This window comes from Pecten maximus, chromosome 11, assembly GCF_902652985.1.
Source record: "Pecten maximus chromosome 11, xPecMax1.1, whole genome shotgun sequence".
Taxonomy (NCBI): domain Eukaryota; kingdom Metazoa; phylum Mollusca; class Bivalvia; order Pectinida; family Pectinidae; genus Pecten; species Pecten maximus.
Genome location: NC_047025.1, coordinates 5,022,671 through 5,034,674, shown reverse-complemented (window position 1 = coordinate 5,034,674; position 12,004 = coordinate 5,022,671). Strand labels below are relative to the sequence as shown.

Sequence of the window (12,004 nt, the reverse complement as noted above, 5' to 3'; positions counted from 1 at the left end):
TTCAGCTGGAGATTCAACCTCTGACATAACCTTGACCTTAGATCGATCAGAATCACTGGAATAGCTTGTTGGTATACATCTACAAAGCTATTTATGTAAAAAACTGAATTTTCTTTCTTTGTTTTCATGACTCTATATATTTAAGCAACAAAGAAAAATATAATTTGTTTACACGAACAACATTTCTTGTTATACAGAGATGTTACATTGAGGGATTTAAACATCACATAATTCAAGTTCTGAAGACAAAATCTACTGGTAGATATATTTGGTCCATCATACAGAAAAAAAAGTTCTGCACTTAGTTACATTTCTATTAATTGTGTTTATCCTCAGAGGAGGATAGGGTGGGCTGGTGTGTGTGGTGTGAGTCTGGGAGGTGTGTGGGGTGGGGTAAGGTTGGTGTGTGGAGGATAGGGTCGGCTGGTGTGTGTGGTGTGAGTCTGGGAGGTGTGTGGGGTGGGGTAAGGTTGGTGTGTGTGGGGTGAGTCTGGGAGGTGTGTGGGGTGGGGTAAGGTTGGTGTGTGGAGGATAGGGTGGGCTGGTGTGTGTGGTGTGAGTCTGGGAGGTGTGTTGGTTGGGGTAAGGTTGGTGTGTGTGGGGTGAGTCTGGGAGGTGTGTGGGGTGGGGTAAGGTTGGTGTGTGTGGGGTGAGTCTGGGAGGTGTGTGGGGTGGGGTAAGGTTGGTGTGTGGAGGATAGGGTGGGCTGGTGTGAGTGGTGTGAGTCTGGGAGGTGTGTGGGGTGGGGTAAGGTTGGTGTGTGTGGGGTGGGGCTGGGTTGTGATGGTGGGTGGGGTAGGGTAGGTTAGTGTGTGTGGGGTGGGGGCTGGGTTGGGATGGTGGGTGTGGTGGGGTAGGTTGGTGTATGTGGGGTGGGGGCTTGGTTGGGGAGGTGTGTGGGGTGGGGTAGGTTGGTGTGTGTGTGGGGTGGGGGCTGCATGGGTTGGGATGGTGGATGGGGAGGGGTAAGGTTGGTGTGTGTGGGGTGGGGTAGGTTAGTGTGTGTGGGGTGGGGGCTTGGTTGGGGAGGTGTGTGGGGTGGGGTAGGTTGGTGTGTGTGTGGGGTGGGGGCTGCATGGGTTGGGATGGTGGATGAGGTGGGGTAAGGTTGGTGTGTGTGGGGTGGGGTAGGTTAGTGTGTGTGGGGTGGGGGCTGGGTTGGGATGGTGGATGAGGTGGGGTAAGGTTGGTGTGTGAGGGGGATTATCTTTTACTGGATGGATTATTGCATCAGGTCCATATAAATCCTTCTATATCAACCATACTGTCATCTGATGATTACAACTCAAAATCTCGCCAAATGTAAACGATTTCTTCTATGTACTCACTGCAGCTGTTGTGATTAAAATCACCTCCCCGTAATTTTACAAAAAAAAATTCATAGAGAAAAAAATTGATTACCTGGCTGTTTGGATGAAAATTAAATGTCACAAGAAATTTCAAAGTTCTTCAAAATAATGTAAAATTTTCAAATTTTCATTTTATAAATTTCAAAACCTATTTATTAAATTAATACAAAGTTTTTAAGTTTGTTGTTAAACCTTCCTCTTTAATGACATGTCAATAACAGGCTTATTGATAAGAGTTGGGCTGATGCAGGACCCAATACACAAGACAATTCCATATAGCATTGACCACAACAAAGTAAGTTTATAAATAAACCCCACAGAGGATTTACTGGAAACAATGTGCAGTACTCTTAAATACGTACAAAAAAAGGGGGGGGGGGGGGGGGGGGGGGGGGGAATAGGAAGGTTCATAGTGGTACATATACAGTCATACAAGTGTTTTAATTACAGCATCTTAAAGATTTTGATTTGTGGCTGAGAAGGAAGCCGTTAATTAAATTTCAAAATGGCCCGGGGATCTAGAAGAATTTAATTTACTCTCTTACAATATGTTATTTTCCAAAACCAAATTATGTAGAAATAATTAGACAGGTCAGCTTCAATTCAGTTTTGGGAAATCTTGTTCAGTACTTAAATTAACAGTCGAGAATCTGCCAGACCAAACCTACAGGCATGTTGATTTTTCCTAATTTATAGCCCGGAGAATCGTACTTTCCGTCAAATAAAAACTGGGAACGGTACACCCAATGTATGTCATGCTGTCATTTAGGAGTGGCGCCGGAACCTGTCCCCAATAGATAAAATTGAACGCCATTTCTTGTTGCGAGTTTGTTTGACGTAATTGAGAAGTCTATTTAAAACACACATTAAACCTCAACATTTGATTGTCACTCAATTAATTTTAAAAAAACGCAATTACCAGTACATGTAGATGTTATGTGAAACTTTAAGGACATGAAAATGTGGAGACCAGTTGATTGTAATCCAGCCTAACTGTTTAACACAAGGTATTTTTGCTTGTGGGATGCTTTCGCATACTAAGCTGCTAATACCTGCATTGATGACTGCCAGAAAAGTAATACCAATTACTGTAATAGCTTGCTCTGTCACAGTTAAGAAAAACAAGAATTAGACATAACTATATCAGTCCCGATTTGTCTTTGCACTTTTAAGTTGGACATGTATCACATTAAGAAATGTATTTCATCACAATTGTAGATGCAAAAAACAAAAGTCCATCAAGTCAAATGTTGACAGGGATGATGCCAGCTGTCATTGGTTACTAGTATTAAATAACGTATCATTTTTTTTTTTTTAACTTTTCACTGCAGATTTATAGACATATACCCGTAAGTACATTTTCAAACCTGCTAATTACAACATGCAAGGTGACATTTATCATTAAAACTCTATTCACCAATTCTTTCAAATTTTACAAAATATTTTCGGGAAATAAATAAATCGTTCAAAGAACTGAAGGATATATTTTATCTCTAAATCACTAAAACTATATATGAAAATGAATTCCTACAATTTAGTTTTGATAATAGATTTTTCCGGTATTTATACATTCTGTAGAAATCTTAAGGTGATTTCAGTTACCAAGACCTCAAATCGAAAATAGTATTAATTAAGCATTGTCATTTAGTGCCAATAAAAAATTGTCACTCGCTTCATTATAGCCCTAGAAATGACTGAAAAATTCTGCTGTGAATTTTCTGTGCATGATATGTCAATTATGTTAAAATGTATATACATTCAAAAATGTAACTGACGACTGCATGTCTATACATGTGTATATATCGATACAGATTCTCCATCGATATTCATGTATCAACAACCTGGGCGGCCATGATATGATGAGTTATTTCATTGACCATCATGATGGTGGTAGTTCATCAACTTCAGTCAAAATATTGAGAGCAATTTGCATTTTAGCACATTGCATTGTCATGGAATGCTACAGAATTGTCAAATGGTATCGATATATACTCATGACTGACAAGATTGTCAGTGAAAAGTACTTAAATCCATGTTAAAATGGTCATGACCATGAACTGTTTATTTATGGACATGCCCCAAGGAAAAGCAGTAAATTCAGCATTTTATGTTTGTGGAATAGGATAATAAAATAAACAACATTCCCAATACAATTGTATCAAATTCAGGAAGTTATTTATTTTTCACACCATAATTTCCTAAATCCCAGAGGCAATTTGGGCACCGCATATGTTATCATAGAATCACTAACACTCTAAAATTTGCCTGGAGACAGGTAGCCAGCAATATCTACCTGATCAAATCTGGTTGCTAGGTAAGACTCGCTATATACAGATAAACTTAACATACCTGGTGCTTTCTCACCTGCCTGTCCAGGTGATCACCTACAGAAATTATCTACAAGCCATATATCCAGGTCAATTAGTCCTCTGTCCCTGCTATGCAAGCACATACATTTATATCTTAAGCCTCCAGGCTACTTTCTATTAGACATTATGTAACAGGGCTTATGATTGGTCAATAACCCCATCACAGATAATGAAGAAATTGTAATACCTGATTAGGATTGGCCGATACAATCACAATACCAGATTATAAACAGCTTGACAGAAGCATGGTCTCGAGGTGTATATATCTATACCTATAATAGGATGACTTCGAGACTGGTCAAAGGAGCTTGTAATGTAATGATCAAGTACGTAATAACTTCATTTTCTGCTCTTTTTTTGCAACTTTTCTGATTCCAATTAATATGCTGTAGGTAAATTTGAGCAATGACAACAGGTCTGCTATCTATAAAATTCATTTGATAAAGCATTTACCAATATTCAGAAATATTACATGATCTATAGCTATTGTACCTGCAAGAAAATGTTTCATTTCATAGAGGATATCTAACAGTATCTTAATTCAGTAATACCAAATATATTTCAAAAGGGGGGCTAATATTTTGATATCTATCACGAGTGTACACAAGTAATGTAGCGAAATATACGTGTATGCTTTTAATTTCTCCCATTGTCATTTGTATAATAGCAGCGTTTTAATGAAAAATATTGCTTTTATAGAATGAATAATTTTTTCATATTTCACTGATAAAGATGTGATAAAATGTTTTTCCTAATATTGAAATGGAATCAGGACCATGTATTAGTTCATCAATTTATGATTTGTCACATATCAATTGATCAAAATATTTTTCCTAATCAGACATTAAATTTCCAGTATAGACATTTTTATTCCAACAATAAATGCTCTGGCATCATCATACAGAAATTGTTTATACAAATTTGCATCACCATGACCTTTGACCTGACAAAACTGAAACCATGGAAATGTATAGAATCATATCACTATTAAGTATTGCTTCTTGTGTATTTCATGTATGGTAATCCCATGATGAATATATACCTATATTGCACAACAGTCAAAATTGAATTTCAAACCTGGTATACCATTGCGTATATACTTTTTTTTTTTTTTAATATCTGTTGTTTATATATATCGCTTAAAAATTTTGACAAATGTCAATATATATATATCTTTCTATTTTCCACAGGATCTGACTCTATCTTAAGTTCAACACACTGCGACTACTTGACTTGACCACTGAACCGTAGATTTTTGCTCTGGGCTGAAAATACCACACATCACACGGTCACTGACAACCGAAATTTGATTCTACATCACTTCATTACAAGTCCATCAACAAATCATCTCTGGAGCTAAAAGGTAAGCAATTGTTTCGCTCAAAGTGAACATTCTGATAATCAAAGATGTTTGAAAATCTCTAATTATGATCGATTTGTAATTGTTTTCAGTAAACAATTTGAATTTATGATTTTTTTTACTTATTCAATAGCACTGTCAAAATCATTATAAGGTAAATTAGACAAGATGATTTATAAAGGTGTATTAAAGCATGAAATAGATGCAGACCTACCTCGTTACAGGTAAATCAGACAGATATGATTTATAAAAGTGTATTAAAGTATGACATAGACGTCGGCCTACCTCGTTACAGGTAAATCAAAGAGATATGATTTATAAAGGTGTATTAAAGTATGAAATAGACGCCGGCCTACCTCGTTACAGGTAAATCAAAGAGATATGATTTATAAAGGTGTATTAAAGTATGAAATAGACGCCAGCCTACCTCGTTACAGGTAAATCAGACAGATATGAGTAATAAAGGTGTGTTAAAGTATGAAACAGACGCAGGTCTACCTCGTTACAGGTAAATCAGATAGGTAAAAGTGTACTTACCGTCTCTGGTGACTGGACCTGTCGATAAATAAAACATTTTAATTTTATTTACGAACAAAACGATGATCATATTTACATGTTAAGTGTACAGAAAAAAAATATGAAAAAAAATCAACACTTGATCATAATTGCAATTACTGTACTGTAAATGGGATCATTTTTACACTGGTTTCATGACTGCAAATTTCGTTTTTAGTTTCTGTCATTTTCCATTAATATAATTTTTTACAATGTTATATTACTATTTCTTGATAACTGATAAAAAAAATTATTTTACTTTTTTTTTTAATTCAATTATTTTTATTGATTAACAAAACAATACTCAAATACAGCTTGATTATTAATAATCTGAAATTGAAGTCCATGCAGCTGCTCATCCGATTGTTTCAAATCGGAGACATTTTACAATTAGAACAACAATGAAAAAAGTCTTCTTTATGAACATGTAAATATAAACAAGGCGATTTCTTTGTTGAAGATCTATAATCCATTGTTTATATAAGTATAATCAAAGACTAATAGACTCTGAGACAGTTCCTCAACAGATTCAGATTCCGATTCTTTATTTGCTTAAGTTTTACAACTTATCACAATAACACAAGAGATGATACATTATATACAAAGGCAAACATAACAGCACAAGTATCTACCTGGCACACAACTTTCACCATACGCCTCTCGCCCATTCAATCTATTTGAAATTAGATGTAATTGGTGTGTTTGATGGAAACTTAATTACACATAACTTCAATCAGATTATGCCCATACTCACCATGCATTCATACAATCTCACATGAACAAAATAATACTAAAAAAAAAAAAAAAAAAAATCAGTGATCAAAATTGTGATTCCTTGGAGGCGAAAAAAACACTGAAACTAAATATTATTTCTTGGTGGCGAAATATCTATTTGTTCATCTCTATGACGGTATTCTGATCATATGACAGAATTTAAACATGTCCACTCATCAAAGCAGACAGAACTTGAAGGGTCGAATTCTGCATTTTACCACATCAGGTCTACGAACATAGACAGCGTTTAATGTTACCGATGTAACAACACATCAGAATCAATAACCGGTACCAGGGGAGATTATCCACCCACTCAGTCAAGAAATTGAATTTCGAAATAAAAAAAAAATCAACGATCAGGTAACAAAGAGATTCTGAGGACAACTGACCTTTAACACAGCCAGTTATAAATGAAGTAGATATTTATGACTGTCGGATGCCAAACATCAAAACAATTTCTGTCTCCATCAAATATGACGTGACCAGCTGATAGTGGAAACTCTCTGTACACTACAAGTAATTTGTAACTTGGTAATCCCAAACTAATTTCGCTACCCTGCCGATTCCACATAATATTTGGACCAATCAAAACACACAAATTATCATGCTATATTCTCCACACAGGGGAAAAATAATTTCTTGACGGCGCAAATGACAGAAATTTGGCCATATTTATGTGCATATACAGTCAAGCTAAATTAATTTTCGTCTCGGAAACTAACTTATTTTGAAGCAATGTAATGATGAGCGGTATTCCCCTGTGACACACTGCAACACAAGCATTGAGAAATTTCTGTCTCCATTATGGTAATAAATCTTATAATAGACCGAACAAACAAATCTACTAACTCCGACAGATTTAATAAACACGAAAATACAAAAATAAATTCATTAACCTCCAAACCTGTACAGGATGTTTCAATAAAGATATATACAAACCAATTTTCATATATTGCTGGCTTGATAGATAAAAGAGCATCGGCAACCATATTTGTTTAAGGATATACATTTAAGTTTCTGTACATGAAATTACATATGGCTCGTTCCCAAGTACTCAAAATATTTCATTACCATTCCAGCCAAAACATCTCTGAGACAATCTGAGATGTAAATGCATGTCTTTGGATGTGATTTACTTAAATAAGGTTTCCCAGGCCATGCAGTTTCAAAATTTACCCGAAACTCATCATATAATCTAGCTTGTTTTATTTCAATTTTTCAGATTGTCGCCCCTTGAAGTTGACAGAAGTTAAAAAGTTGTGCATCACACTTTTCCAGCTACAGATCTGTATGGATCCAGTGATGTGATTTCTTGACTTCAAACAGTGAAGAGTTCCATCATGGAGTGTGTTCCCATAGGAAACGAATCAGGATTAGCTCCCCCTGTCAACTTTACTGAGGCACAGAAACGAGTCCTCAAGGATATTAGTAATGTTTTCTACAATTACGGACTCCCTGTAGTCTGCTTATTTGGAATTGTGGGAAATATTCTAAACTTGACAATTCTCACACGTCGGAAACTACAAAAGTCTTATCGGACGGTCGAGCAAGCTGCCTATGTGTGTCTCATTGGCTTGGCCTTGTCGGATTTAATGTTTTGCGTGTTCGCCTTTCCTACGACATTCTTACCAACAGGGGAATATTACAAAACGAAAGGCTTCATTTTATATTATGGGATGTATTCCACAGCGGTCATCAATGTATTTATTATGTCGAGCACCTGGCTGACAGTAACCATGGCAACGGAAAGGTATATTGCAATTTGCCATCCGCTCAATAGCAAACTTTTCATGACTTTGAGTAAAACGAAGTTAATTATAGTACTCGTATATCTAGTGTCTGTCGCGTTTAATATTCCAGTGTTATGGCGGTATCAGATTCATGAAGTTTTGTGCGAAAATATGACCTCAAAAGTGTACCATCTAAAACAAGTACCACTGTGTAACAGCAACATGCTCGACGATGGCTACCGTGTTCTTTGGGCGATTGTCGGTAATTTCATTCCCCTCATTCTTCTAATAGGTTTCAATATCTGCATCTGCTACAAAATTCATAAATCGTACAAACTACGGCAAAAATTTCACTGCGAACAAGACCCAAAGGATTCGAACAATACACTGACAATAACGCTTATTGTCATCGTGGTCATGTTTTTTATACTGGTGGCGCCCTCTGAAATTGTTTTGCACATTGCCCAGATCACCAAAAGTGACAGCGATGCTACATACAAAGCAATCGAAGTGGTCATGAACTTTATGCAGTCTGTGAACTTCTCGGTGAACTTTGTCCTATATTGTATCATCAGCCCGTACTTCCGTAAGACACTCCGACACATTCTCTGTTGTGATTGGTACAACAATCGCAGAGACTCTTATAAATTCAATATGACAGACTGTAGCAAGCAACCACTCAAAGGACCATGATTTGGGGCGAAAATTCTAATTTTTGTTGGCCCTTGTATAAAGCTTGTCAAAAGAGATGGCACCATTTGGATGAATCAATACAGACAACAAAGTCAGGATTAGCGGCTAATTTACATATCGTATATAAACCAATACATGAAAATCACACCATCAATAAGATGCAATAGCTTTCATTTATCCACGAGAGGCGTTTGTCAATGTACCTGTCAATATCTAGGTTTGCCAATCATGCTGGCTAAGTAGACCGACAGTTGTCTGCCTATCCACAGCACTGTCAGCCCTCTACTTAATAATAGCTGTGTATTTCAAGATCATTTATTTTTACTTTGAAAGAAAAATTTTCAAGTTGACTAAAATTTTTCTTTTCCTGTTCTGAAATTAATTTTTAAGTCCCAAATACATAATTTTCTTTTTAATTAATCTTAACACTTTTCAAAATGTCAGTGATGAAAAATTTATGTCGAACTGTTTTCTAGCTAATCATGCTTTGGGCAATGTATCAAAACCACAAACAACTGAAGGTTTGGGGTGCAAGTACATACCCTCAACGAAAACAACCTTAGCAGATTGACTAATTTAAACAACTGAAGGCTTGGGGTGCAAGTGCATACCCTCAATGAAAACAACCTCAACATTTTGACTAATTTAATTTTTATTAAAGTGACACTGTTAAGAAATTACAAGGCTGCAAATGTGACAATAATTTTCTGGTTTTGTACAGAGTCAAACTTTATTATCTCGAACAGTTAACTCGAAGACTTTGCATAAGTCTAAGTAAAAATTCAATTCAAGGGGTCAGTCAGGGCCAACATGTGCATACCATCAAGCTGTTACCCCATGGTGATAATGGTATATATAACCAAGTTAGAATGAATTCCAATAGAAATGAAACAAATGATAGTAAAAAATGTTTTCCCTATATATAAACCATAGTAAAGTTTTAACCCCCACACCAGGGGGTTATGAAATTCACAATTTTGGTAAAGGACTTTAGGGAATTTCTTTTTGTGAAAAGCATTTGATTCTACCATATCTAGGAGTTGAGAAATAAATTTTTTGAAATTTTAGTCAATTTGACCCTTTTTGGCCCTGCCCCTTAAGCCCCTGTGGGTTGGGGACTCTATCATTCACAATTTTGGTTGATCTTTGACCATGGAAACTGCAAAGTTTCATTGAAATTGGTTCAGGGGTTTCTGAGAAGAAGTCAAAAATGTTTATTGTTTACAAACGCACGAGGCACAACGCACCATGCACGACGATGGCAAAAAGGCAATTAGAAAAGGTCATTTGTGATTTCGTCCAAGGTGACCTGAAAATTCTTCACAATATTCCTATTTTTTTTTTTATGACCCCACTGATTTCTAGATAACAAAGTTTGACTGTATCTGCCTTTCATGACAATTTCGACTGATGATTTGAGCATTCCAACTTGTCCAAGGGTCAATATAGTTTGTGAAATATGTTACTTCATAATCATTGTGGGAAACCCATATTCGATTGTACAGTCGCTAATCAAAGAGACTAACATGGGTTGCCTACAATGTACTCTATTTGTCGCTTAACTGTAGGATGCACAAATATCAAACGTAATATTCATCATTTTAGTATAGTATATAGCAAAACTGTAATTCTTCATCACATAACAAGAAATGCATGGAAATTCTATTTTTAGTAACAGTGACCTTATTAGCTTTTGACTGTATGATCAAGAATTCAGCAGTAGTTAATGTACATAAGAAACTATCATTGTATAAAATGATCACCAGATATAAATATGGCCAATATTTATTATATACTATAACTTTGTGTATTGTCATCGGATATTTTTCATTGTACATAAAGAAATTATATTTGTGATGTTAGTTTTGTTTGAATATACATAATTAGGGCCTGGCTTTGCCAACCCTCCTGATCTATATTGGAAAACATCGGCAATATTACTACAGCTTAATTTGTTTAATTTCTTTTGAACAATTTTGTGTTTTATAATTTTCTGAAGGTAAGGAGCCCTGGTGAAATAGCTTGATACCTGAGATTATTTATGAATATCTTTATACTAAAGTTATTCTGTCTTGTTTGTTGCAAGTGTCAGAATCTATGTATATATATATATACACTGCATACTATGACCACCTGTCATTAAAGATTATCCTGCCTACCAGAATGTCTTTAACTACCACCTGTCTATAACTTCCACCTGTCTATAACTACCACCCGTCTATAACTACCACCTGTCTATAACTACCACCTGTCTATATCTACCAACTGTCTATATCTACCACCTGTCTATAACTTCCACCTGTCTATAACTACCACCTGTCTATAACAACCACCTGTCTTAAACAACCACCTGTCTATAACTTCCAACTGTCTATAACAACCACCTGTCTATAACTTCCACCTGTCTATAACAAACACTTGTCTATAACTACCACCTGTCTATAACAACCACCTGTCTATAACTACCACCTGTCTATAATCACCTGTCTATAACAACCACCTGTTTATAACTACCACCTGTCTATAACAAACACCTGTCTATAACAACCACCTGTTTAAAACTACCACCTGTCTATAACCAACACCTGTCTATAACAACTACCTGTCTATAACAACCACCTGTATATAACTACCACCTGTCTATAACTACCACCTGTCTATAACTACACCTGTCTAAAACAAACACCTGTCTATAACTACCACCTGTCTATAACTACCACCTGTCTATAACAACCACCTGTCTATAAATACCACATGTATATAACTACCACCTGTCTATAACTACCACCTGTCTATAACTACACCTGTCTAAAACAAACACCTGTCTATAACTACCACCTGTCTATAACTACCACCTGTCTATAACAACCACCTGTCTATAACAAACACCTTTCTATAACAAACACCTGTCTATAACAAACACCTGTCTATAACAACCACCGGTCTATAAAACACCTGTCTATAACTTCCACCTGTCTATAGTGACCACCTGTCTGTAACTAACACCTGTCTATAGTGACCACCTGTCTATATCTGGTAGTACAACCTGTCTATAACTAACACCTGTCTATAGTGACCACCTGTCTATAACTTCCACCTGTCTATACTGATCACCTGATTATAATTGTTCATTCACAGAAGTGCCATTTTATTACATTACAGATGTAATTACTT

At 36.0% G+C, this 12,004-nt stretch overlaps 2 protein-coding genes across 4 annotated transcripts in view; one reads left to right on the top strand and one right to left on the bottom strand.

Moving 5' to 3' along the window:
• Positions 1–12,004, bottom strand: part of LOC117338182 (alpha-2-macroglobulin-like) — a 240,187-nt gene that overhangs the window by 110,624 nt on the left and 117,559 nt on the right. For all 3 annotated transcript variants that reach the window (XM_033899429.1, XM_033899431.1, XM_033899430.1), the window contains exon 15: positions 5,616–5,633. In XM_033899429.1, coding sequence (XP_033755320.1) covers positions 5,616–5,633 — 18 coding nt within the window. The remainder of the gene's footprint in view (positions 1–5,615; positions 5,634–12,004) is intronic.
• On the top strand, positions 4,915–10,680 carry LOC117338184 (FMRFamide receptor-like). Its single transcript, XM_033899433.1, has 2 exons — positions 4,915–5,081; positions 7,630–10,680. The coding sequence occupies exon 2, from the start codon at positions 7,748–7,750 to the stop codon at positions 8,828–8,830; it is 1,083 nt and encodes a 360-aa protein (XP_033755324.1). The 5' UTR covers positions 4,915–5,081; positions 7,630–7,747; the 3' UTR covers positions 8,831–10,680.